Source organism: Patiria miniata, unplaced genomic scaffold (assembly GCF_015706575.1).
Source record: "Patiria miniata isolate m_02_andy unplaced genomic scaffold, ASM1570657v1 HiC_scaffold_20, whole genome shotgun sequence".
NCBI classification, from domain to species: Eukaryota; Metazoa; Echinodermata; class Asteroidea; order Valvatida; family Asterinidae; genus Patiria; species Patiria miniata.
The window spans coordinates 34768606-34795757 of record NW_024037059.1 but is presented as its reverse complement, the minus strand read 5'-3'; the positions used below and the strand labels follow the sequence as shown (position 1 = coordinate 34795757).

The 27152-nt window shown below is 40.7% G+C and overlaps 4 protein-coding genes and 1 long non-coding RNA gene across 6 annotated transcripts; all 5 read right to left on the bottom strand.

Annotated features, from left to right (window-relative positions):
- Nucleotides 1–1823: 1823 nt before the first annotated feature.
- LOC119729341 lies at nucleotides 1824–3834 on the bottom strand. Its single transcript, XM_038201966.1, has 2 exons — nucleotides 3700–3834; nucleotides 1824–3106 (listed from the first exon to the last, which is right to left on the bottom strand). The coding sequence occupies exons 1-2, from the start codon at nucleotides 3803–3805 to the stop codon at nucleotides 2859–2861; spliced, it is 354 nt and encodes a 117-aa protein (XP_038057894.1). The 5' UTR covers nucleotides 3806–3834; the 3' UTR covers nucleotides 1824–2858.
- A 273-nt stretch (nucleotides 3835–4107) lies between these two features.
- On the bottom strand, nucleotides 4108–9720 carry LOC119728073. Its single transcript, XM_038200147.1, has 5 exons — nucleotides 9579–9720; nucleotides 8408–8707; nucleotides 6051–7093; nucleotides 5500–5725; nucleotides 4108–4115 (listed from the first exon to the last, which is right to left on the bottom strand). Exons 1-5 carry the CDS (start codon nucleotides 9718–9720, stop codon nucleotides 4108–4110), a joined length of 1719 nt encoding a protein of 572 aa, XP_038056075.1.
- Nucleotides 9721–14909: 5189 nt separating this feature from the next.
- On the bottom strand, nucleotides 14910–15730 carry LOC119729340. The gene is made up of 2 exons (XR_005271230.1): nucleotides 15146–15730; nucleotides 14910–14957 (listed from the first exon to the last, which is right to left on the bottom strand). It is a non-coding gene; the product is annotated as an uncharacterized LOC119729340 (long non-coding RNA).
- Nucleotides 15731–18812: 3082 nt separating this feature from the next.
- Nucleotides 18813–22578, bottom strand: LOC119727409 (monocarboxylate transporter 13-like). Of its 2 annotated transcripts, none has more exons than XM_038199275.1 (4): nucleotides 22369–22578; nucleotides 21711–21936; nucleotides 20766–20909; nucleotides 18813–20154 (listed from the first exon to the last, which is right to left on the bottom strand). In XM_038199275.1, exons 1-4 carry the CDS (start codon nucleotides 22567–22569, stop codon nucleotides 19907–19909), a joined length of 819 nt encoding a protein of 272 aa, XP_038055203.1. In that variant the 5' UTR covers nucleotides 22570–22578; the 3' UTR covers nucleotides 18813–19906. The 2 variants fall into 2 exon arrangements, with proteins under 2 accessions (XP_038055203.1, XP_038055204.1); XM_038199276.1 differs by lacking the exon at nucleotides 22369–22578 and adding an exon at nucleotides 22274–22336.
- A 188-nt stretch (nucleotides 22579–22766) lies between these two features.
- On the bottom strand, nucleotides 22767–25594 carry LOC119728072 (monocarboxylate transporter 12-like). Its single transcript, XM_038200146.1, has 4 exons — nucleotides 25351–25594; nucleotides 24146–24445; nucleotides 22879–23385; nucleotides 22767–22792 (listed from the first exon to the last, which is right to left on the bottom strand). The coding sequence occupies exons 1-4, from the start codon at nucleotides 25490–25492 to the stop codon at nucleotides 22767–22769; spliced, it is 975 nt and encodes a 324-aa protein (XP_038056074.1). The 5' UTR covers nucleotides 25493–25594.
- Nucleotides 25595–27152: the final 1558 nt, after the last annotated feature.

Below are 27152 nucleotides of genomic sequence, written 5' to 3'. Positions count from 1 at the left end.
ACTGTTACGAATAATTGTAAATCCCTTCAGAAAATGAAGTGCGCGTCGACTGTAAACGTAAGCTCCTTTTGGCCCATATGGTTTGTTGTAGTTTAACTAATCACCCTGAAAACGAACTCGTCCGCGGTTTGTGCCCATTTTTAAGGTTACAGAACCGCAATGACAACATGCCCGATGCACACAATGAGGTTTAGAAATATACTGTTGCATTATCAAGGGGGCCATGACCCCCCCCCCCCCAAAAAAAAAACACGAAACAATTTTTTTTGTATGTGACATCGCAATAAAGGCAGGCAATGAGTACACCCCCATCTTTATTTTAAAAAAAAATTGGTAAAAGTGGTCAGAAATTGCCTCAGATCGCACCACAGAGCATCTAGAATCCAAATTTTTTTTCGGGGCCCTTAAGCGGGCCCCGAAACCCCACGCCGTAATTTTTTGGACCCACTTTTTGGGGGGCCCAAACTTTTTTTTGGCCCCCCTAAAAAAGTTGTGTTCTGGATCCGCCCTTGCGGCGGACGCGATTAAATTTAAAACTCATTACAGACTTGATTTCAAGTCTCTCGCTATGGCTGCCATACCCCATGGCAATATTACGAGTGGAAAGTTGTCCGTTCAGCAGTGGCGTAGCCACCGGGGGGGGGGGGGGCGTGGGGGGACCGCCCTCATGAAACCTTGTCGCCCCCCCTAGTCGCCCCCCCCCCCCAACTGAGATTTTGAGTTTCTAAAAAAAATATCATTGATCTACATGACGCCATAGGCGTCAATCCTGGGGGGGGGGACAGGGGACATGTCCTTCCACACCTTTTGAAGAGTGGGGGACACAATATCAAATGTCCCATCCCCCCATTTTTGAACTCGTGTCTCATTTACAGGGCCCTATTATGTACTACGATGCATCTTTTGCTTAAAAAATATTGGTTAAAGCGGTCAGAAATTGCCTCAGATAGCACCACAGAGCATTTAGAATCCAAAATTTTTCGGGGCCCTTAAGCGGGCTCCGAACCCCACGCCTATAGCTCAGAATTCTGGTAGCTGATTCAATGACTCCAACCTCGAAAACAATGTTCACAAAATTTTCTTATGCCTTTAGCTGAGAAAACCTCGAAAATTATGTTTAAATTATTATCTTTTGTGCTAAGATAATTATTGGTTAAAGTGGTAAGAAATTGCCTCAGATCACACCACAGAGCATCGAAAATCCATTTTTTTTTCGGGGCCCATAAGCGGGCCCCGAACCCCACGCCAATAGCTAAGAATACCGATAGCTGATTCAATGTCTCCAACCTCGAAAACGATGTTCAAATAATTGTCTTTTGCCAAGAAAATATTAGTTAAAGCATGGAAGAAAATCGTAAGAAATTGCTTCAAGTCACACCACAGAACATGTAGAATCCAATTTTTGTTCGGGGCCCTTAAGCGGGCCCCGAACCCCACGCCGTAAGGGCTTCGCGCTTCGCGCTTGCATCAGTTATGATCAAGGTATGCCCCCCCCCCACTTTTGAGAAGCGATTGACGCCCCTGCTTGACCCCCCCAATGAAATGTTCCAGCCCCCCCCACCAGCGCTTCGCGCTTGCATCACTTATGATCAAGGTATGCCCCCCCCACTTTTGAGAAGCGATTGACGCCCCTGCTTGACCCCCCCAATGAAATGTTCCAGCCCCCCCCCACCAGCCCCCCCCCCCCCCCCCCCCACTACTGAAAAAATCCTGGCTACGCCATTGCCGTTCAGCCTGTGACTTTTTGTGAGTAATATAATTTCGGGGAGAAAAAAAAACCTGTCCCCCCCACGTTCAAGGAGCGATTTCCGCCCTTGGATTAAGTGGTGATTATATAGCTTTACCATCTAGTAAATCGAAGTTAATTGCAAGATATAACTTTGACGGCAAAAAGTAAGTCACTTTCATACGTGTACTTGATCAGTAACGTTTCTTACTCAGACAATGAAAGACAGTGATATGCGGCGAAATGTCCACACTTTGAAAACAATTCTAAGAAGGTTTCAAAACCCAGATAAATTACCATAAGGCCCTAATCAGTCATACTATTCCTTTCCACAATGCAGTTACGGATTATTTGGACGGATTATTAAAGACTCTGTTTTATCACATTCTGTCTACGATCATTATATGTCAAATCTGCATGGAACCAGAGCATCCCATTCTTTGATCAATAAGTAAACAATTGGAGAAAAAAAATAGTTAAGATATACATATTAAAATACCATCAAACTGGCCAGCAGTGGATTTTTGTCTTGACGCAACATCAGATTTTTAGTCAAGTCCACACAAGTTTTCCAATGTCAATTCACAGTCATTTTAGTGTCAGGTCAAATCACAGGTAATTCATATGAACTTTGAGAATGGCATTGTCCCCTTTCAAAAGTGAGCTAACCCGCCACCGACTTGTGATGTGAATTGTGAACAACTTGAGATTTTACATATGACTGACTTGTGACCTGACTTATGATGAGCGTATGCTTCGGCTTAGAACGGACTTGTGATATGACTTATGATGGACTTGCGATTTGACTTGTGATGGACTTGTGATTTGATTTATGATGAACGTGTGGTGTGGCTTATAGTGGACTGTGATTTAAATTGTGATTGAACTGTGGTTGGCTTGTGATTTGACTTTAATGATGATCTTGTTTTTTAACTTGTGATTTCACTTGTGATTTCACTTGTGGTTGGCGTGTGTGATTTACCTGATGATGGACTTAACTTGTTTAACTTGTGATTTCATTTGTGATTGACTTGTGATTGCCCTGTGACTAGACTTGTGATAGATTTGTGGTTTTTAGTTTTATGGTTTTCTTTGTGAATTAAGGTTGTAAATGACTCAACCACAACTCTGTTCAACACTCGCTTTCATACGCCGGGTTAGGCGTTCCCAACTCTGCGGTGTTCGGTTTCTCAAAGTAAACAGTGTCACTGGACTTGCTCTGGTGCCTTTTATTCTCCATCGCATCTCGCGAGACACACCAACGCCGCTGTAACTTTCTTTTGGCGGGAATCAATACCGCGCAAAGGACGGAGAGCGAGAAACTGCCCACAAGGACGAAGAGACTGAATGTGTAGTCGCCAGTTAGGTCGTACAACCCGCCTGCAATAGAGATTGAAATACACCAATATTAAGCCAAATAAACATTTTGACAGAACTACTCTCATATCCAAAGGTTATTTGTTTTGTAGGAAAAGGAAGTATATGAAAAAAGAGACAAACATACACCTAGGCCAAAAACAAATAGTTCTGCTTCCGGTTTCGCCACCTACCCTATTCTAACAGCCCCTACCCTAATTTTTCTTTTGGGAAAATGAGGGGGAAAAAACACTCCAAACCATCAATTTCTACCTTTTACCCTTGACAACACGCAGACGCCTCCATATGATCGTACACAAAAAAATGCCAAAATAACCCACAAAAGCCACGCCAATTATTATGCATTAGTTGGATAGTAAAAGCAGTGAAGACATTTTTCTTGTGCTTTTAAATACCTTGTGCTTAGTATTTGCATAAAATCCGGAAGGGTCGTATATTCCTTGACCACGACAGGAGAAAGATCAATGATATGCAATGTGAACTTTGACGCAGTGACACTCTGGGAACCAGACTAGTGAGAAGTACGTGACAAATTGCAACTAGACTTTGGCACAAATAAAACACGTTACGAGCGTTTGCACGTAGCCCAGACTCACCTAAGATCGGGGCGCCGATCAGACTCCCCAGACCGAATCCAAACAAAGCGATTGCAGTAACGACACGAGGACCGTAGCTCCGAAATAACTCGTTGGGAGCTGCCATACACGTACCGTAACATCCTCCTCGACAGAGGCCCCATGCTGGAAAACAAATCAACATAAAGGAAGAGTTACCCCCTTATCCCTCCTCTTTTATGAGTTATTGAGAGGGGGAGGAGCGAGAAAGCACTCTCAAACCCAGCGGGTTTTTTTTCGGAACCAACACCTTACAAAAAATGGCTGTCATCCGCAAACCTAATTATTTGGTTTAAATTCTATTGAATTTTAAATTCAATAGATCAGGTATCTGTCTTTGCGTCCCACCCACTTCACGTTGTCACACTAGGAACTCGTTTGTTGAAAACGCTATCTATCTGTTCAATAGGTGATATTGATATTGATATTACTGTCTGAAGAGCCGTCAATTCGGGAGATTCACAATGCAGTGCGCCACCAAGAGTTTGCCACGGAGAGTTGCAACCCTGCAAAAAAAAATCCCATAGACACAAGTGCTAAATGCGCATACTTCAAAGTTTTTTTTAGAATACTCAGAACTCTCACAGGTATTCAAGCTGCACAAAAAAACTGATGATCAGTGTCTCATCTTTCATTTTCTTTTCATTTTTGGGTGGGTTGACCATTGACTTTTCGAGATATTCTCACCCAAAAAAGACGACCCCTTTTTTCCCCAAAGCGGAAAAGTAGCCATCTTGAAAAACGATCCCTCCACAACATGGCATAATAGCGCCACTTTCGAGCCCAATAGCATCCAAAATGCTCAGAATTGGAAGCCCCAAGTCCGGGCCAGAGATTCATTACCATATCTCTTCAATTCCCCAATTTTATGGCTCTCAAAACTCTCTAATATAGAATATTTTGAAGGTATAACTTTTATTCATGAGCTCGGTGGACGGATTTTTTGCCTATTTACAGGCGTGCACCCTTGTGGAAATCGATCGACAAATTCGTAGCTTGGGACATTTGAAATTGTTCGTTTTTCCGGGCGGTAGTTTCGTAAGCTTATGATTCGAGTATAGTGTTTTTCTTTTCTTTTCTTTTTATCAATATGGTGATTTTTGGTAAGGCGGCAGAACGCTTTGCCCCTATCTAAAACAAATTTGCTCAAGTTGTCTACTGACACTCATCAAATGGACCGTGTTTTGTCGACCGTAAACTTGAAAAATGGACTGTGCGTGGCAAACTGTTGGTGGTGCACTGCATTGTGAATCGCCCGAATTCGTTTTAATTTGTCATTTGTACGATGTTATCTTTTTTGTTATCTTTTTTTTATTGTTGTTTGCTATGTTGATTAACGAATTGAATATGTAATCTATCGTGGTCCTCTCAATTTAACTGTTTTGTATTGGTTTATTTTTAGTGAGTTACAGTGATCTGTGCACATTGTACTATATTGGTTAGTGATTTTATGTAATGTCATTGTTCAGAAATGCCAGTGGAAGCTGAATTTTTATACTTTTTAGTGTGGATAATAGACTTCAATTTGATTGATTTGAAGATAATAAAGAAATGATATTCTAAACGATAAACATACGTAATTGAAAAGAATATAAAGAAAGAGACGTGCAAGGAAAAAATTGAAAGCCAAAGTTGTGAGCGATGTTATTTGTTTATGTATAGATGTAATATTCCGCAAAAGTGTCATGTGCACAGTCAATTAACACAACATAAACCTAAAGAAAACGATTGATTTTATGTCCATTCAAAAACAAAATTGAAAAAAAGCAAGCAAAACGTTACCGACTGATAAGCACATCATCTGCTGAAAAGTTGAACAGAGCGTCAGGAAGGCTGAGACAACAGCGCCACAAAACGAGGACGTCACTGTCACGTACATCTTCAGACAGGGCAAGCGATCTCCAAACATGGCGAAGGCGATTTTGCCGGCTACTTCCGCAGCGCCAAACACCGTTAAAACAAAGGAGATCTGCTCGGTGGATAGCTCGTTCCTCTCCATGAAGCTGGACTGATTTGTGAAGAGAATACCAACATTAATTGACAACTGTCAAAGAAAAAAGTAGCAAGCCGCATTGGAGTTTGTTCAACGGTAAAAAAAAAAAAACAGATACAATGCACACTGCCATGCACAGGAACGCAATTACCTCCTAATGACGCAGACACGAAATCGATGTAGTCTTATAAACACTCTAATGGAACGTTAGTGCTTAGAACACACTGTGGTGATACTGCACCATGTACTGTTTTTGTGCAAACGAAATCATACATTTTTAACAAGTTGACAATGTATAACAATGTATAACTTTATGTAATAATTCCTGGAGTGTACTTACATAGTTCACAATTACAAATGACCAGCCAATCTGTGCGAATGTGATGTTCATAACCCAGAGCCACACCTCTACATCCAAGAGCACTCGGAACTTACTGTCACTGATTTCTTTCCGATAGTCAGATGCGTCAAACCAGCATGCTCCAGACGTATTCTCAACGAGATCCTTGGATGAACACTTTCTGGTAGTTGCCACTCTGGACAAGCCAGTGGCGTCTTTATTCCTGTCAGAGGCAAAAGGTCCTGCAAATATCTTCTCGCAAACGTTGGACGATATCTCTTCGGAAGCCGTCTCATCTTCTTGGCTGATGATGTCTTTTTCGCCGTCAGAGTTGTCATAAACTTTAAATGTCTTTTCGCGCTCGTAGGATGAGCTCTTTTTGATAGCTGTCTCATCGTCTTGGCCAATGGCAACTTTCTTCCATTTTGAGGAGTCAGATCCTACTAGTGGTTGTTTGCTGCAGTTGGATGAGGTCTCTTTTGGGGCTTCCTCATCGTCCTGGCTGATTGTGTTTTCCTTTCCTTCAGAAGTATCTGACTCTTCAGAAATCGTTTTATCGCCATCGTAAGATAACGTCTTATGGATAACTGTCTCATCATTCCGGCGGGTAGTCTCTTTCTCCCCTTCAGACACATCAGACTCTTTGGGTATCTTGTCTTCGCCATTTTGAGCCGTCTTTTTGATTACTGTCTCATTTTCGAGGATGACAGTGACTTCCTTCCATTCAGGTATCGTCTCGGGATCGTTGAATGAATTAACTGTGGTTAATGTAGCTCTCTCGTCTTCTGGGGTGATGCTGTCTTTCTTCCCCTTAGTAGAGCTAGACCCATCAATCATCTCCTTAGTATAGTGGGATGAAGTCTTCTCCCTAGCGGCTTTTTCCTCTTCATTTTGGCTGCTTTGTCTTACTTTGTTGCACTTCCAGAAAGTCAGTGCCGACGCTAGACCGACGAGGAGCATCACGCCACTTAGAATTCTGAATGAGTTTCTCCATCCACACGATGCATTGAGAGTATTGAGCACAGGCCCAAAAACCATGACACCTAAAAGTAAATTTAGTTTAAGTTACAACACTGAGATAAACTAAAAACAATCCAAAGATAGGCCATGTCTCTATCTGTGATGGCACAATCGATGCCGATCGTGCATAAGATGTTTGGATATCTAAGTTTGTCTTGGTTTATAGGCATAAGCAAAGTAATTATGAGCTTAAATAGATCTAACAGATTCCCCCTGTGATACAACGTTTTATTCTGATGCCCCAAAGAAACCAAATGTAGCTGGCCCAGATGTTTCGACAGTTTTCCGGCTATCTAACCAGTACTACCCACATCCGCAGCCGAATCAACGTCAACCCCCACCCCCCCCCCCCCCCATTGCAAACCAAGACCCACAACGCCAGTCATCGAGACAAAGAATTGAACCAATACCTGGAAGAGGTCAGAGAACTACGCAACTTAATTTGTAATTGTACGTGTATGTAGACATTTTGTAATGTATGCAGAGCCCCAATTGAAACCAGTTTTAAACTGTTTGAGTATTCCATGGGTAAATATATAAATAAATCCTTTAAAAAAACCGTCAGAATTTTGGATTAATAGTAAAAATACACATGTTCATCAAGTGACGTCTGCAGTTTGTTTTTTAACAATAAATAAAGTATTCCCTGGCTAAAGAAATGTAATAAATAAATAGATAAATCCATTAATTTCTGTTGAGAAAAACAACATTTTTCTGGTAAGCATTTCCTTTGAATTTCCTCTGAATCCTGACATAGTCTTGTTCCCAGATAAAAAGATTCTGACCATTCCTGATGAATTTAAGGTCGGGTAGCCTCCGGTAATACATTGAATTACAATTTACGTCACGTGAATTTCAAACTTGAAATTCAACGACGATTTTGTGGATCAAGTATACTCGGATCGTATGGGCGAACTTTTAGCAGCGTCATGTACTATTTTGAATTTGATGACCGTTACCGGGAATTTCCAAAACTTTGCGTGGTCTTCATTCGGCTCGGCCTGCTAACAGTGCTATTTTGGGTGCTTAATTTTGAAGATTTCATATCAACATTAGTCAATGTTATCTTACAGAAATATCAAACTGTATTATCTTAACTGTATAATTTTACGAAGCAAGTGATTTATCTAAAAATTTGATCAAAACATTAAAAGCTATTAGTGATACAGCGAAATCGGAAACGAAGGGCCATCAATGTCGTCATGTTTATTTAAGCCACGGAGACTGTCTGACCTACAATTTAGACGTGAGCGTCGGGAATAATTGCCAGGTCTTGGGAACAAGACTCAAAAAGTCAAGCCCTGTGTTCGGGGCTTATAAACGAACGTAACACATACCAACTGAGCTTCCAAGCAATGCACTTCCCGTGGCGCGGCAGTTCTCTGGCTGGTCCGAGTACCAATCCAACAGCAGACTACCAGCTGCAAAGTGAGCGAAGCCCGCCCCCAGGCCCGCCATGATGCCCAGAGTCAGGTATCCGTGGCCTAGCGAGGTTATGAATGACGACGACATGAAACCAGACAAGGCCAGGACGACGCCGAGGACCGAAAGGCGAAGATTGCCGATTTTGGAGCCAATGACTGCAGCGAGGGGAGATGATGCACAGAGCAGCGACGAACTCAATGATCCCAACCACCCTGAAAAGAAAAGAAAATACCCTTGAAAACAATTCGATGAAAGATACAATAATAGGCTATATTTCGAGCGAATGTGGGCGCTGTAGCAAAGCAATTTGGGGCACATGTATAAACAACTGTAATGCAAGGGTGACGTGAGCTTAAAAACACAATACACATTCGCAATTGGAATTTAAAATTAAAGTAATGTTACTAAATGTCTTTTATAAACTGGTATTTTGGTAGTTTGTGACGAAGAACTGGTGTCATTGCAGCACCCCGACTTCCTCAACAATATGGCGTAACAAACACCGTTACTTAATGGGCTACTAACAGCGGTTTGAACTCGAAAGCAGAACTACGGTGCATCCTTTGGAAAACAGCAGAAACACACACCCTTACCTACCTTTAAACACATAACAAAAAGTTTTCAAATGTCAGGTACTAGATGCTATTCAAACAACACTGTTTGGTTATTCGGACCTGGTAGGTTAACTTTGCTATCTCTTTCTAGACCTTCAACTAGCGGTAAATCGTTTACTTTGGGATTGATTAAACAGAGTTAGACAAGGAAATAAGGGAAGTTAGCCAAGGGTATGGTATAACGTTGCAAAGGCTCAAGTGGTGGGCGCGGGGGCTACGCGGCAGAGAGGATTTTTGCACTGTTCTAAACAGACACAATGAATTGTTGAAGATTTAACGGATTTTCTCTCTCCGAAACAGATGACAACTCTTGGAGATGTTTCATGGGACACTGGTTATGGCCTAAAATTGTATTCCAAAATACATCAGTATAGTATAGGCATATAAAATAAACACAAATAAATCTATAAACTTTACCCAATGTCAAATGTGTGACGATGCAGGACAAATATTGATCTACTTCGCTCACCTGTCACAGCTGCACTCGTTTGAAACTCATCTTGGAACCTTACAAAGAAAACATTGTAGTTATACAGGGGCCCCGCGGTCACGAACAACTGTGCGAAAACGGCCAAAACGACCAATATTTTCCAACCAGTTGCCACCGACATTTTGGTTTGCTTTAGGCAAAACACTATTGGTGAGTGCGAATGAGGCTACTAGAGAAGTTAATTACCTTACGCATTATCACAATAACCGATACAAGCCTTGGTTTATCGCGTCCAAGCCTGGCATTCTATTGAAACTGTCTGAACTGACAATAAGAGAAGATAAACTGCTTTAACCTTCAGGTTGTTGGTTTTTTGTGTGTGATCTGTGTAACCGTCACTTACAGAGTAGTGATAATGGCTGGATCTATTATCACTTAAATTGCTGAAACCTTCAAGTTACTTTTTGTTGTGATCACAGCTCACATGTGCCTGAGAGGACAGTATTGTGATTTGGTCATAAATATCTGCCGTTAGGTATTCAGATCTGCTGATGCTTAAACGGGGTTGCAATGACATGCAAACAAAATAGTCATCAAATAATCCAGATTTATATGAAAGAAGGTCATATGATAGTGGTGGCGGTTTCGCATGACCAAATAAGCCTTGCACGTAGTCCAGCTGGGAATGGAGGAACGTGCTCCCTCCCCCAGCCACGCCCCTCCAAGCATATTAACGCTACCATCAGCTGCTCTGTCAGCTTGTAATAGATCACATGCAAATGTCACACCTGTTTACAAAACTGGATGTTGTGATGCCAAGTGTCACAAAGTCTTTTTTTTAGCGAGTAACTTTGATGTAACTTTTCAGTGGTTAGATGACTTGTACATGTCTAGGTCTGTGTGCGTCGTTGGTCATAGTCACGTTTGTTGTTGTTCCAAGGTTGAGTGGTTTTGGTCGCAAAGAAAGGTTAAAGGTACTGTCGTCGCGGGAAACTTTGAATATGTTTTTTGGTCCTACGGACTTCTGGGAGCATCGTGGCGTGGCGAGGCTTTTGTTTTTTTAGGTGCGGCAGAAAGCTTGATATCTCGAGCAGTGCCGGCGGCCTGCTAGCAATTATTGCCCCGCAGCGATTCTACTTCTGTTTGGATGTTGCAATTTGTAATAATTTCGATTGCCATCCACTTATTTTGTGTGTGATTTTGAGAGATATTGACTCTCCAGTACACCTATTTGCTTGTGAGGGGCACATGGTTTGAGGCTACATTCCATGTTTTTTTCGGAGAAGAGAAGAGTCTCTTGTGACTGTGAGTATTCAGTTATTTTCTAATTTAAATGTTATGTGTTTATATAAATTCATGCTAGTCATTTTCCCAGAGAATGACATGTGTGTTGGATATGACTTAAATTCGATTAAAGAAAGCCTGAGAGTCTTAGATAGAGATGTACCTTAAAGGAATGATGTGTGTTCATATTTAACGTTACGAACTATCCAGATTTATTGTAGAGTATGTGCCTTTAAGAATGATTTTTCACCTTCTTTTCCTCTTTCTTGATATTTACTTGATTGTTGAGAAAGTTAGCTACATTTCCTTTGGTATAGAAAATCTATTGATTGAGATCATGATCATTGTTTTAAAGAATATTGCGCCGTGACGTCATATTTGGACATTGATTGATAAGGCAGTAGCCAAGATTGTGTTTATTTTAGTAGAGAAGATATTTTACTTAATAAATGCTTTATTTAGATGGCCAACTAGCACGGAAGTACGGGAGGCACGTAATTCCCCACTGAGGCTATCCCATCCAGGCCAGTACGAGTGCCACCAACCCTATCGACTGCTCCGAGTGAGGTATAATATAAAGCTTCAGTCACTCAAACGATGTCAGCACTACCCAGTTAGGTTTGCGAAGTGGTTTTCTTCAGGAGGTTTGCGGTCGTGTGGGGGTTCGGGCAACAGGGGATGCTGTGCAGTTATAAGAGAGAGACTTACTTGCCACAACAAAAAATTTGAACTCCACTTTTGCTCCTATACCCAGCTCGTTATTTGTGAATTTAGCGCAACATAGCGGGCACTGATGAAATGGTGACGTAATTGCTCGGTATTATCTTCAAGCCAACTACGTAGAAACTCAACTTTTAAATTGCGAGTTTCGTGGATTTGTATTGTGTGTTTCTTACAATCTTCTAGTGTATTTTCATGTACAATTTATGATTTGTAGGTCTACGGTGTCAAGAACCTGGCAAATAAACGCCCGTGGCTTTTGGTCTTGGTGACCATTTTAGCACACATACCAAATAAAGATACTAGAGAGGGAACATAGGACACCGGGTATCTATTTGTACGGTGACCTGTGAAACACAATGACGTCATCAAATTGGGGGATATGCGGAAGGGCGCCGCTTACGGCAGGTAAGTAAACGCGCATGACGCTAAGGGGAATTAATGGGTGCAGACCAGTAAATCGGTCCGAAATTGCCTACGCCGGCCAAATCACGATTTGCATGCCCTCAAAATCTTCGGTTATTAAGCATGCTGTGGGCCATGAACTTGAGGGTTTGTAACAAATATGGGTGAAAGCCGTGCACAGGGCTGGGAGCTTGCAGTTCTGTGTAATTTTGATGTAATTTGGACCCGAAAAGCGCTCTATTTTGCAATGGAGTGTAGGCATCGTTTTTAAAAATGGCGATGGGCTTCAGGACTATTTTCAGGGGTGATCATCTTTAGATGGAAATTTCTCCTAAAAGTCATAAGTTGACCTCCCACAAATTGAAAAGAAAATGAAAGATGATGAAATAAGCTTTAATTTGATGTATGTCTCGAACACCTTGAAGAGTAGTGAGTATTTTTCCCGAATTTTTGAAGTGGGAGCATTTACCATTGGGGTCTATGGAAGTTTATTTACTGGTCTGCTACCTACAGTGTAGTTTCAAAATGGCGCCTTCCATCGTTTGTTGTCAAATGTTTGGGGAGTGTTTTTTTTCAGGGAGGCGGAACCTGGGGGGGGGGGGGCAGCGTTTCAAAAGGGGTCACCAATGGCGGTTCCGCAACAAATGCGCCAAAAATCTGAATAGGGCCGATGGACCGTCGTCCGATCACAGTAATTTCGAGCGAACATGGGGGGGGGGGGGGGGTAATTTGGGGTCGGAAGGAGCAAAAACTCAAATAACGGCCAATGGGGGTGCCCTGCAGTAAGGTAGCCGCAAACAGAGGGCTTGTTTCAGGCCAGAAATCGCAGTCAGATATGTTTTTTCTTGCAATTTTTTGATGAAATATGAGTCATCCATCCTTCCTCGTGCCGCACAAGTGGTTTGGGGAATTTTTTCAAAACCTCGCTTCTTTATAGGGTGCAGACCAGTAAATCGGTCCGAAATTGCCTGCACCGGCCAAATCACGATTTGCATGCCCTCAAAATCTTCGGTTATTGAGCATGCTGTGGGTCATGAACTTGAGGGTTTGTAAAAAATATTGGTGGAAGCCGTGCACAGGACTGGGAGCTTGCAGTTCTGTGTAATTTTGATGATATTTGCACCCTAAAAGCGCTCTATTTTGCAATGAAGTGTAGGCATCGTTTATCAAAATGGCGATGGGCTTCAGGACTATTTCAGGGGTGATCATCTTCAGTTGGAAATTTCTCCTAAAAGTCATAAGTTGTCCCCCCAAAAATTGAAAAGAAAATGAAAGATGATGAAATAAGCTTTAATTTGATGTATGTCTCGAACACCTTGGAGAGTAGTGAGTATTTTTCCCGAATTTTCGAAGTGGGAGCATTTACCATTGGGGTCTATGGAAGTTTATTTACTTGTCTGCTACCTAATACATGAATTATAGGGCATCGGTGTAAAATGCAAGCGGGACTTTCATTAAAGAAAAAACTGTAAACAGACAAATACACCGAGAAACTAATTTAAAAATAAGTAAAGGATTGAAGGATTGAACAAATAAATGAATAAAAAGGGGAATAAAAGGAATGTCGATGAAAATACGTCGAGATTTAGCAATGCTTAGGCCAAAAAAAATAATAAGTCGGTCTCTGGTCAGCGCGCGCGTCGATTTTAATCATGTGCGTCGATCTTTTTTTTTTCACTATGTTCCGCGGTAGCTCCAACAGGGCCCTCTATTTCCGCACCTCCTCATTTTTTTTTTACCAAAGAGCACCAAGGAATGGGAAATTGCACCAAGGCAAATGATCGAAAGCACCAAGGCAAATTATGGAGGATACCAATGTACATGAGGACACCAAAAAAGCAAAATAGTACCTACCTTGTCTGTACAATCCAAGCTTGAAGAAAAAAACAAAGCAAAAAAAAAAAAAAAAAAGCCGCGTGGCCCCGTCAATTCCGGAACTTTGGTCTGACCAAATTCGATATTTTTTAAGGGGCGGGGGACGAAGCAATGCAATCAATGAGGACTCTTGCGGCGATTGCCTAACAAGTCTACAGCTTCCCTGAAGTTGTTGAAATATGGAGACCAGCTTCAAATTTTTTGCCTTGAAAAGCAAATAGGCATGGTATTTTTATTATTAAATATGAATACATCATTTCCCGATTATAACCCCTTGCTCATAACATAAATAGAATGATTTTTGAAGCTTTGACGTTCAAATAATAATTCACATTATTTTAAAAATGCATAACATTACATTACAAGAGCTGCAAACATTTAAAAAATGCATAATTCTTTTAAAAAATTAAACAATAAATGCATTAACAATTCAATTAATTAATCAATTTAACAATTACCTAATACAGCATAATTTCTGAGAAGAAAATAAAATAATGCATTAATAATTAATTACTTACTTTAATTAATTAAGTCAACAATTTATTAATTATAAGTTATAATAATTACTACTATTACTGTAATAGGGCGACAGGTTTTGCGAACTCCGTCCACAATAGGGCGATACACCTTATTGAGGCGACAAAATAACTGTCGCCCTTTTATGAAAACGACCCTTAGGACAAGGAATTTTGCTGTCGCTAACCATCTAGATCGATTCCTCATGGTCCAATTAGTATAAATACTAAATTTCGTGGAAAAAACATAAGGTAAACTTGGGTGAGGTGACAGTTTAGGTTTGTGCACAAGTCTATGGGAAAGTCACCCTATTGGGGCGAAAAGAGTACAAAGATTATTTTTTAATATGCTTTAGCTAACATAACAAACGCTGTACACTTAAAAAATGCATAATTTCTTTTAAAAATCATTAATAATTAAATAATTTATGTATTATTTACTGTAGTAAATCCCACGATGGGGGACAACTTGGTGTTGTCAGCTTGCGCTGAACCAACGGTGTGGGATGTGAATCCCGGGTCAGGGAGCAGTAGGCCTTGTCCAAAAATATAACACGCCAACTCTTGGTTGTAACTTGCTGTCTCGGTTTTTATTGTGTTGACTACGAAAACAAAACCCCTGAAATGACATTTATAAACTTTATTGTTTCATTACACGCATATTAATTACAAGAAATTATTTAATTAAAAGTCTTGATTTCACACACAATTGTAAAATAATAAAGAATAAATTATAAACCTTGTCAGAATAAATGTCCAAAGTCTCTCTGTTCAATTATTTAATTAAGATAAGCATGAGATGCTCACCCAACACTAGGCTTGAGCCTTCAGTAAAACAGGACCCTGGCTGTACTACATGTACATGTATGTGATCATGGAGGAATGTCTCTGAGCTAGCGGTCTAAGGAAACAATCCAATCACACAGAAATTACAATTAAACAAATACATGAAATAAGTGCTTGAATAATCTTGCAGTTCAATTGATAAAACAATCAGTAAACTACATGCAAATGCTGCACGAATGCCCCAAAACACAATGTTTGATGCGTAAAAACAGTAAAGCATTTATAGAGCCGTACGCACTGGCCACACAGACTAGGTGAAAATGACAACCCTTGTTTACAAGTTCATGTACATTGCACGTACAGACGCGCGCACACAACACGAGCCCACGTATAGAAATGTACATGTACACGCTACGCACTGATGATAGCTACAAATAGATCGCATGGCCGGCTGACATGAGCGCAGAATTACAGCTGTTTTCTGAACTAACCCCTCAGCTTTACCCTTCCAAAACCACACCTATGATATCAGTTCAATATGATACTATCCTTCAAACACAAGGAGTGTTGGCAAACCATTAAATACAAGCAGAAATTCAATGAAATTGTCTCTCACCGTAAGCCCTTTTCCTCACGCCATTCTAGGGACGCCGAAAGAGGCCGTATTACTTAACAACTTATGTATCCATGGGCCATTTCCATGTGAGTAAATCTGCATTATCCCTTGATTTCAACTATTAAAAGTGTTCTAACATAATTGTTGTCTTAACTCAATTCACATAGGGTTATCACCAAAAGATGAATTATACATCAGATAAGGGTTACAAACATAGGATGATCCAGAACTAGTTCCTGTTTGGCGGAAGGCGACTACCGCACCCGAGGTGATGTGCGCGCTGTAAACAATTCGCCTTAAAGCAGCAGTTTAGGGCTTAGTTTAAAGGTACTACATGTATATTCATAATCCATTTCCCCACATTACTTTGAAAATTATCCTGCCATAAACACTAAAGTAATGAACATGATTCAAAGTGCATACATTGTTCACATTACCACCCCAATCTCTGAACGTGTACAAAAGCTCATTAGCATAATACTTTTTAAAAAAGCGGAGAAATGCTGCTATTAATCAGGGAATAATCTGCTTTAAAATGTTGCATATGTGCATAATTTTACCCCTAAAAATTAATTTAGCGGCTTTGCATAACTAAAGTTTCACGTTGAGTGCATGGGGAAAAGTTTTGCATACCTGCCGTGCGCCTCATCGCGACATTTGAGCAAGTACATGCCCTGTTTCCCTATTTAAGCGGACCCGTCCTATCTTCCCCATGGGCGTGACCAGGATTTTTTTCTAGGGGGGGGAACATACTTTTAACCCCCAAAATCCTGTATTTCTCAACATATTCCCGATTTATCAGTTTTAGAGGGGGAAGGGAAATTTTGTCCCTCTCCATCCCATTGAATGTACACCACTATGACTCCGCACCTCTTTTTCTTCTCTCTTTTTCTTTTTTTTTTCTTCGTTTTTTCCCCTTTTTTTGGCTTTTCGGGGGGGGGGCGCCCCCCCCCCTTGCGACGCCCATGATCTTTCCCTCTCCAGTTTAATTTGGTACCAAATCAGACACAATTTATATATTGCTCAGGTATGGTGGCTTTAAAGGGACATCGCACATATATATTGACGCCAATATTGACGCCAATATTCACGACATCGCCTCCATGTCGCAAATATTTGCGTCAATATTGACAGCAATATTCACGACATGGACCCAAGTCGCAAATATTGACGCTAATATTGACGCCAATATTCACGACATGGACCCAAGTCGCAAATATTAACGCCAATGTTGACGCCAATATTCACGACATGGACCCAAGTCGCAAATATTGACGCCAATATTGACGCCTATATTCACGACATGGACCCAAGTTGAACAAAGGCTAGCGCATATCCAGACCAAATAACTGCAAGAAACAACTGTAAGTATTAATGAACGTTAGTATACCGCAGTTACGATAAGAAAATAGCATAACAAACCATTCCAGTCACGTTGTGTGCAAACTACAGTGCCAAACTATGTGTGCAAACTTTAGTATAATCTTGTGATGATCAGAAAGATGTGGCATAGACTGGCACCCTTATGTTAGGCCTCCATTCTTTGATCTATTAATCGTTTACTGCATTTCCCCCAGATATTCCATCATGCGGAGTTGCTGGCATAAAAACCCGAGGGCAAGACCAACGTTTCAAAGATGTTGTCGAGAATCTGGAGGCATTGCTTATTGAAGAAGAGGTAAAGCACATAAATACTATTAGCAAATCAAAAGATGCAAAATGATGTTAACTGGGGAACCAACATGTATAATTCAGAAATTTTGATATTGGTTTTTCATTTACTTTTGTATAAACAGGTGTGCATAACCGTGGGAAACATTGACGAAAGCATCTACGCGGTCATAGGAATAATGGAGGACAATGAGAAAGTCTGAAACACGAAACGGAAGGATGTGGATGATATTCTGAGAACTACAATCAAATTAAAAGCGCTGTGTGCAGAGATCTTCAATTAAATATTTATCAAAAAATGACGTTAAACCCCGCCCCCCCCCCTCAAAAAAAAGGAAATGATGCTGGTTAAAAAAATGCATAGTAACCGCGAGTAGCCTTTTCTTGAAGACAAAACATGTATAGTAAAGACTACATTTAGGAGAAAATTTCCTCTTTGAGCGCCAACATTCCAAAATGGCGTCTTTCATCTAGGAAATGAGTTTCAGAAGATGCTAAATAAGTAAAATGAATGCACATCGCATTGCACAGATGAGAAGAAGTGGCCTTGGCACATTTTAAGATGCATGTAAACCCTGATTCTGAGGGATGGGGGATATAAACATTAATAATTTAGCCTTTTCATATCAAGACACACAATATGCAAGTTCGGTGTTCTGCATGTGCACATCACGATTTTCTTTCGGGATAAACATTTCATCGTGTGCGTGCAATAGCACAGCGGGGTACAAGCACAATTAAAGAGATCGTCGTGTTCTGAAGTAACGTTTCGCTTAAAAAAACCTCTGGACAGCGAAGTGTTTTGGGGTGTCTTGTGAGTCCAAACGAAAGTTTCCATCTCTTTTCGATTGCACGAAAAATAACACAGAATGCAGATTCTGTTACCACGTCCCCTGGGTTATTGCTCATGCTTTGACATTATGAATTTAACCATTACCTGTACGCATAACGAAGAAGGAAGGCGCGAATGCTCAATAATGAAATTCGCCAAACTATTGGTTTATGTACTTCGTAATTATGAAGTATGTACATAGATATATTACAAGAGTTTAAGAATCACTAAGAGGTGTATCCAGCTTTTTGCGTGAGTGCATCTTATAAATAAATGTAAATATTTTTATACTCATCTCTTAACCATATTGACATACAAACATACATAACCATCCACTCATTTAAATGTATACGGTGTAACTTTTTGCTTAACTAGATTAATATAGTGAAACGTTCTGCTAAACAGCTTGAAATTGTAACATTATGCTTAACTAGATTGAAATAGTCAACCATTATTGCTTAACTACTAGAGTTATATAGTGAAACCTATATTGCTATTGTGTAGCGTTTACCTTAACCTGGTTGACGCTGAGTAACGTTCTGACTAAGGTGATATTGCCTGACCACCTTAAAGCGATGTAATGCTACTTGGGTTGATTTTGGGTGCCCTTCTGCTGAACCATAGATTAAGTGGTGATTATATAGCTTTACCATCTAGTGAATCGAAGTTAATTGCAAGATATAACTTTGACGGCAAAAATGTAAGTCACTTTCATACGTGTACTTGATCGGTAACGTTTCTTACTCAGACAATGAAAGACAGTGATATGCGACGAAATGTCCACACTTTGAAAACAATTCTAAGAAGGTTTCAAAACCCAGATAAAATACCATAAGGCCCTAATCAGTCATACTTTTCCTTTCCACAATGCAGTTACGGATTATTTGGACGGATTATTAAAGACTCTGTTTTATCACATTCTGTCTACGATCATTTCATGTCAAATCTGCATGGAACCAGAGCATCCCATTCTTTGATCAATAAGTAAACATTTGGAGAAAGAAAATAGTTAAGATATACATATTAAAATACCATCAAACTGGCCAGCAGTGGATTTTTGTCTTGACGCAACATCAGATTTTTAGTCAAGTCCACACAAGTTTTCCAATGTCAATTCACAGTCATTTTAGTGTCAGGTCAAATCACAGGTAATTCATATGAACTTTGAGAATGGCATTGTCCCCTTTCAAAAGTGAGCTAACCCGCCACCAACTTGTGGTGTGAATTGTGAACAACTTGAGATTTTACATATGACGGACTTGTGACCTGACTTATGATGAGCGTATGCTTTGTCTTAGAACGGACTTGTGATATGACTTATGATTGACTTGCGATTTGACTTGTGATGGACTTGTGATTTGATTTATGATGAGCGTGTGGTTTGGCCTATAGTGGACTGTGATTTAAATTGTGATTGAACTGTGGTTGGCTTGTGATTTGACTTTAATGATGAACTTGTTTTTTAACTTGTGATTTCACTTGTGATTTCACTTGTGATTGGCGTGTGTGATTTACCTGATGATTGACTTGTGTTTTAAATTGTGATTTCATTTGTGATTGACTTGTGATTGGCCTGCGACTAGACTTGTGATAGATTTGTGGTTTTTAGTTTTGTGGTTTTCTTTGTGAATTAAGGTTGTAACTGACTCAACCACAACTCTGTTCAACACTCGCTTTCATACGCCGGGTTAGGCGTTCCCAACTCTGCGGTGTTCGGTTTCTCCAAGTAAACAGTGTCACTCGACTTGTTGTGGTGCCTTTTATTCTCCATTGCATCTCGCGAGACACACCAACGCCGCTGTAACTTTCTTTTGGCGGGAATCAATACCGCGCAAAGGACGGAGAGCGAGAAACTGCCCACAAGGACGAAGAGACTGAATGTGTAGTCGCCAGTTAGGTCGTACAACCCGCCTGCAATAGAGATTGAAATACACCAATATTAAGCCAAATAAACATTTTGACAGAACTACTCTCATATCCAAAGGTTATTTGTTTTGTAGGAAAAGGAAGTATATGAAAAAAGAGACAAACATACACTTAGGCCAAAAAAAATAGTTCTGCTTCCGGTTTCGCCACCTACCCTATTCTAACAGCCCCTACCCTAATTTTTCTTTTGGGAAAATGAGTGGGAAAAAAAAACTCCAAACCATCAATTTCTACCTTTTACCCTAACAACACGCAGACGCCTCCATATGATCGTACACAAAAAAATGCCAAAATAACACACAGAAGCCACGCCAATTATTATGCATTAGTTGGATAGTAAAAGTAGTGAAGACATTTTTGTTGTGCTTTTAAATACCTTGTGCTTACTATTTGCATAAAATCCGGAAGGGTCGTATAGTCCTTGATCACGACAGGAGAAAGATCAATGATATGCAATGTGAACTTTGACGCAGTGACACTCTGGGAACCAGACTAGTGAGAAGTACGCGACAAATTGCAACTGGACTTGGGCACAAATAAAACACGTTACGAGCGTTTGCTCTCAGTTCGTAGTCAGGCACGTAGTCCAGACTCACCTAAGATCGGGGCGCCCATCAGACTCCCCAGACCGAATCCAAACAAAGCGATTGCAGTAACGACACGAGGACCGTAGCTCCGAAATAACTCGTTAGCAGCTGCCATAGACGCACCGTAACATCCTCCTCGACAGAGGCCCCATGCTGGAAAACAAATCAACATAAAGGAAGAGTTACCCCCTTATTCCTCCTCTTTTATAAAATATGAAAAGGGGGTGGGGCGAGAAATCACTCTCAAAACCGGGTTGTTGTTTTTTCAGAACCAACGCTTTACAAAAAAATGGCTGTCATCCGCAAACCTAGTATTTGGTTTAAATTCAATAGATCATATGTCTTTGCGTCCCACCCACTTCACATTGTCACACTAGGAACTCGTTTGTTCAAAACGCTATCTATCTGTTCAATAGGTGATATTGATATTGATATTACTGTCTGAAGAGCCGTCATTTTAATATGTCATTTGTATGGTCTTGTCTTTTTTATTGTTGTGTGCTATGTTGACTTACGACTAATTGTATGTGTAATGCATCGTGGTCCTCTCAATTTAACTGTATTGTATTATTTTTTTTAGTGATCGGTGCATATTGCACTACATATTGGATAGTGCTTTTATGTAATGTCATTGTTCAGAAATGCCAGTGGAAGCTGAATTTCTATACTTTTATGTGTGGATAATAAACTTCGATTTGATTGATTTGAAGATAATAAAGAAATGATATTCTAAAAGATAAACATACGTAATTGGAAAGAATTTAAAGAATGAGATGTGCAAAGAAAACAATTGCAAGCCAAAGTTGTGAGCGATGTTATTTGTTTGTGTATTGGTGTAATATTCCACAAAAGTGTCATGTGCACAGTCAATTAACACAACATAAACCTAAAGAAAACGATTGATTTTATGTCCATTCAAAAACAAAATTGAAAGAAAAAGAAACATAACATTACCGATTGATAAGCACATCATCTGCTGAAAAGTTGAACAGAGCGTCAGGAAGGCTGAGACAACAGCGCCACAAAGCGAGGACGTCACTATCACGTACATCTTCAGACAGGGCAAGCGATCTCCAAACATGGCGAAGGCGATTTTGCCGGCTACTTCCGCAGCGCCAAACACCGTTAAAACAAAGGAGATCTGCTCGGTGGATAGCTCGTTCCTCTCCATGAAGCTGGACTGATTTATGAAGAGAATACCAACATTAATTGAAAACTGTCAAAGAAAAAAGTAGCAAGCCGCATTGGAGTTTGTTCAACGGTAAAAAATAGATACAATGCACACTGCCGTGCACAGGAACACAATTACCTCCTGCCGACGCAGACACGAAATCGATGTAGTCTTATTAACACTCTGATGGAATGTTAGTGCTTAGAGCACAATGGGCCTCTCGTGAGTGGTGATACTGCACCATATACTGTTTTTGTGCAAACAAAAAAATACATTTTTAACAAGTTGATTGCCGAGGAAGCTAACAATGTATAACATAATGTAGTAATTCCTGGAGTGTACTTACATAGTTCACAATTACAAATGACCAGCCAATCTGTGCGAATGTGTTGTTCATAACCCAGAGCCACACCTCTATGTCCAAGAGCACTCGGAACTTACTGTCACTGATTTCTTTCCGATAGTCAGATGCGTCAAACCAGCATGCTCCAGACGTATTCTCAACGAGATCCTTGGATGAACACTTTCTGGTAGTTGCCACTCTGGACAAGCCAGTGGCGTCTTTATTCCTGTCAGAGGCAAAAGGTCCTGCAAATATCTTCTCGCAAGCGTTGGACGATATCTCTTCGGAAGCCGTCTCATCTTCTTGGCTGATGATGTCTTTCTCACCATCCGAGTTGTCATAACCTTTAAATGTCTTTTCGCGCTCGTCGTCTTGGCCGATGGCAACTTTCTTCCATTTTGAGGCGTCAGATTCTACTAGTGGTTTCTTGCTGTAGTTGGATGAGGTCTCTCTTGGGGCTTCCTCATCGTCCTGGCTGATTGTGTTTTCCTTTCCTTCAGAAGTATCTGACTCTTCGGAAATCTTTGTATCGCCATCTTGAGACAATGTCTTATGGATAACTGTCTCATCGTTCCGGCAGGTAGTCTCTTTTTCCCCTTCTGACACACCAGACTCTTTGGGTATCTTCTCGCAATGTTTGGACGAAGCCTCTTCTGTTGTTCTCTCATCGTGCTTGCTGATTTTGTCCTCTTCTCCTTCGGAGATGTTTGACTCTTCTCGTATCCTGTCCTCGCCATTTTGAACCGTCTTTTTGATTACTGTCTCATTTTCGAGGATGACAGTGACTTCCCTCCATTCAGGTATCGTCTCGGCATCGTTGAATGAATTAACTGTGGTTAATGTGGCTCTGTCGTCGTCTGGGGTGATGGTGTCTTTCTTCCCCTTAGTAGAGCTAGACCCATCAATCATCTCCTTAGTAGAGTGGGATAAAGTCTTCTCCCTAGCGGCTTTTCCCTCTTCATTTTGGCTGCGTTGTCTTACTTTGTTGGACTTCCATAAAGTCAGTGCCGACGCTAGACCGACGAGGAGCATCACGCCACTTAGAATTCTGAATGAGTTTCTCCATCCACACGATGCATTGAGTGTATTGAGCACAGGCCCAAAAACCATGACACCTAAAAGTAAATTTAGTTTAAGTTACAACAATGAAATAAACCGAAAAAAATCCAAAGATAGGCTATCTGGCACAATCGTTGCCGAATGTGCATAAGATGTTTGGAGATCTAAGTTTGTCTTGGTCTATAGGCATAAGCAAAGAAATTATGGGCTTAAATAGATTCCGTCTTTGGTACAATGTTGTATTCCGATGCCCCAAAGATACCAACTTTAGTTAGCCTAGATGTTTCGACAGTTTTTCGGCTATCCAACCAGTGCTACCCGCAGCCGAAGCGACGTCAACCCCCCCCCCTTCTCCATTGCCAACCAAGACCCCCAACGCCCGTCATCGAGACAAAGAATTGAACCAATTACCTGGAAGAGGTCAGAGGACTACGCAACTTTATTTGTAATTGTACGTGTATGTATAGTCATTTGTAATGTATGCAGGGCCCAAATTGAAACGAGTTTTAAACTGTTTGAGTATTCCCTGGGAAAACAAGTAAATAAATCCATTAAAAAGGAGTGAAAATTTTGGGTTAATAGTGAAAATACACATAGTTTGTTTTTTATCAATAAATAAAATATTCCCTGGGTAAAGAAATGTAATAAATAAATAAATAAATAAATAAATAAAATTAAAAAAAATATTTTTTTCTGGCAAAAAACGCCAACATTTTCTGGAAAACATTTCCTTTGAATTTCCTCTGAATTCTGCCTTTTAATATCCGATAAAATCAAGCCTCGTGTGCAGGGCTTATAAACGAACTTAACACATACCAACTGAGCTTCCAAGCAATGCGCTTCCCGTGGCGCGGCAGTTCCCTGGCTGGTCCGAGTACCAATCCAACAGCAGACTACCAGCCGCACAGAAAGCGAAGCCCGCCCCCAGGCCCGCCATGATGCCCAGAGTCAGGTACCCGTGCCCCAACGAGGTTATGAATGACGTCGACAGGAAACCAGACAAGGCCAGGACGACGCCGAGGACCGAAAGGCGAAGATTGCCGATTTTGGAGCCGATGACTGCAGCGAGGGGAGATGATGCACAGAGCAGCGACGAACTCAATGATCCCAACCACCCTGAAAAGAAAAGAAAATACCCTTGAATACAATTCGATGAAAGATACAATAATAGGCTATATTTCGAGCGAATGTGGGCGCTGTAGCAAAGCAATTTGGGGCACATGTAAAAACAACTGTAATGCAAAGGTGACGTGAGCTTAAAAAAACAAACAATATACATTCGCAATTGGAATTTAAAATTAAAGTAATGTTACTAAATGTCTTTTATAAACGAATATTTTGGTAGTTTGTGACGAAGAACTAGTGTCATTGCAGCATCCCGACTTCCTCAACAATATGGCGTTACAAACACCGTTACTTAATGGGCTACTAACAGCAGTTTGAACTCGGAAGCAGAACTACGGTGCACCCTTTGGAAAACAGCAGAAACACACACCCTTACCTACCTCAAACCAAAACAAAAAGTTTTCAATTGTCAGGTACTATAGGTGCTATTCAAACAACACTGTTTGGTTATTCGGACCTGGTAGCTTAACTTTGCTATCTCTTTCTAGACCTGCAACTAGCGCTAAATCGTTTACTTTGGGATTGATGTAGCAAACTTAAAGTAACATCTAGTTCCATCATTAAACAGAGTTAGACAAGGAAATAAGGGAAGTAAGCCAAGGGTCTGGTATAACGTTGAAAAAGCTCAATAGGCGCGGGGGCTACGCGGCAGAGAGGATTCTTGCACTGTTCTAAACAGACACAATGAATTATTGAAGATTAAACAGATTTTCTCTCTCCAAAACAGGTGACAACTCTTGGAGATGTTTCATGGGACACTGGTTATGGCCTAAAATTGTATTCCAAAATACATCAGTATAGTATAGGCATATAAAATAAACACAAATAAATCTATAAACTTTACCCAATGTCAAATGTGTGACGATGCAGGACAAATATTGATCTACTTCGCTCACCTGTCACAACTGCATCCGTCTGAAACTCATCTTGGAACCTTACAAAGAAAACATTGTAGTTATACAGGGGCCCCGTGGTCACGAACAACTGTGCGAAAACGGCTAAAACGACCAATATTTTCCAACCAGCTGTCACCGCCATTTTGGTTTGGTCTAGCCAAAACACTGTTGGTGAGTGCGAATGAGGCTACTAGAGAAGTTAATTACCTTATACATTATCACAATAACCGATACAAGCCTTGGTTTATCGCGTCCAATTCTGGCATTTTATTGAAACTGTCTAAACTGACAATAAGAGAAGATAAACAGCTTTAACCTTCAGGTGTTTTTTTTGGTGTGTGATCCTCCGCATCCAATTTTGATTGGTCGCGCTCAACATGCAATTTTATTTGATCTGTGTAACCGTCACTTACAGAGTAGTGATAATGGCTGGATCTATTATCACTTAAATTACTGAAACCTTCAAGTTACTTTTTGTTGTGATCACAGCTCACATGTGCCTGAGAGGAGCGTATTGTGATTTGGTCATAAATATCTGCCGTTAGGTATTCATATCTGCTGATGCTTAAACGGGGTTGCAATGACATGCAAACCAAATAGTCATTAAATAATCCAGATTTATATGAAAGAAGGTCATATGATAGAGGCGGCTCCCTCTCCCAGTCATGACCTTCAAGCAATATAAACGCTACCATCAGCTGCTTTATCAGCTTGTATTAGATCACATGCAAATGTCACACCTGTTCACAAAACTCGATGTTGTGACGCCAAGTTTCTGGACACGGCTTTCCTCTTATCTCTTGTATATCTCTTAAAATATTCATGGTCGATTTCATACAATTGGTGGCGCTTTTTGAATTCCACGAGACGTTAGAATAGACGGCCAATCGTGGGAAAAAAAAACAGGTTTTCTTGAAAATTTGAAAAAAAAAAGGGTAAAACAAGAACTGTATGTACAACCCGCTAATAATGGTAAGTTGTAGGCATGTGCTGAACTAACATGTAGGCCTACGACCTTAGAAGCGCAAGGTTTAACAATAAAACGTGGATGGACAAAGGGTTGTGTAACAAACACCTCCTTCAATCACAAAAAAGGCCCTCCGTCACCCCACTGATTATTGGTATAATATAAAGCTTCAGCCACTCAAACGAGGTCAGCACTACCCAGTTTGCTTTGCGAAGTGGTTTTCTTTAGGAGGTTTGTGGTCGTGATGGGGGTTCGGGCAAAAGGGGATGCTGTGCGGTTTATAGAGAGAGACTTACTTGCGTATGACGCTAAAGGGTTTAAAGAGAGAGACTTACTTGCCACAAAACAACAAATTTGAACTCCACTTTTGCTCCTATACCCAGCTCGTTATTTGTGAATTTAGCGCAACATAGCGGGCACTGATAAAATGGTGACGTGATTGCTCGGTATTATCTTCAAGCCAACGTACTACGTAGAAACTAAACTTTTAAATTGCGAGTTTCGTGGATTTGTATTGCGTGTTTCTCACAATATTCTAGTGTAATTTCATGTCCAATTCACATAGATTCATGAAATGTAGGCCTGTACGGTGTCAAGAACCTGCCAGATAAACGCCCTTGGCGTTTGGTCTTATAGTGACCATTTTAGCACACGTACCAATCAAAGATACTAGAGAGGGAACATAGGACGCTGGGTATCTATTTGTACGGTGACCTGTGAAACACGATGATGTCATCAAATCGGGGGATATGCTGAAGGGCGCCGCTTACGGCAGGTAGGTAAACGCGCATGACGCTAAGAAGGGGAATTAATACATGAATTATAGAACATCGAG

What these genes read in the sequence shown, in the direction of transcription:
- LOC119729341 (XM_038201966.1), bottom strand. Translation starts at nt 3,805, where the DNA reads ATGGCAGCTCCCAACGAGTTATTTCGGAGCTACGGTCCTCGTGTCGTT. An exon ending in GATCGGCGCCCCGATCTTAG is followed by an intron (nt 3,107 to 3,699) that starts GTGAGTCTGGGC and finishes TCTCTATTGCAG; the next exon opens with GCGGGTTGTACGACCTAACT.
- LOC119728072 (XM_038200146.1), bottom strand. Translation starts at nt 25,492, where the DNA reads ATGGCGGTGACAGCTGGTTGGAAAATATTGGTCGTTTTAGCCGTTTTC. An exon ending in ATTGCTTGGAAGCTCAGTTG is followed by an intron (nt 23,386 to 24,145) that starts GTATGTGTTAAG and finishes ATTTACTTTTAG; the next exon opens with GTGTCATGGTTTTTGGGCCT. An exon ending in GAAGATACCCAAAGAGTCTG is followed by an intron (nt 22,793 to 22,878) that starts GTGTGTCAGAAG and finishes GGCGATACAAAG; the next exon opens with ATTTCCGAAGAGTCAGATAC.
- LOC119727409 (XM_038199275.1), bottom strand. Translation starts at nt 22,569, where the DNA reads ATGAGACGGCTTCCGAAGAGATATCGTCCAACGCTTGCGAGAAGATAT. An exon ending in GATGATGTGCTTATCAATCG is followed by an intron (nt 20,910 to 21,710) that starts GTAATGTTATGT and finishes TTTGTTTTCCAG; the next exon opens with CATGGGGCCTCTGTCGAGGA. An exon ending in GATGGGCGCCCCGATCTTAG is followed by an intron (nt 20,155 to 20,765) that starts GTGAGTCTGGAC and finishes TCTCTATTGCAG; the next exon opens with GCGGGTTGTACGACCTAACT.
- LOC119728073 (XM_038200147.1), bottom strand. Translation starts at nt 9,720, where the DNA reads ATGTCGGTGGCAACTGGTTGGAAAATATTGGTCGTTTTGGCCGTTTTC. An exon ending in AACGAGTGCAGCTGTGACAG is followed by an intron (nt 8,708 to 9,578) that starts GTGAGCGAAGTA and finishes TTTTCTTTTCAG; the next exon opens with GGTGGTTGGGATCATTGAGT. An exon ending in CATTTGTAATTGTGAACTAT is followed by an intron (nt 5,726 to 6,050) that starts GTAAGTACACTC and finishes TTCACAAATCAG; the next exon opens with TCCAGCTTCATGGAGAGGAA.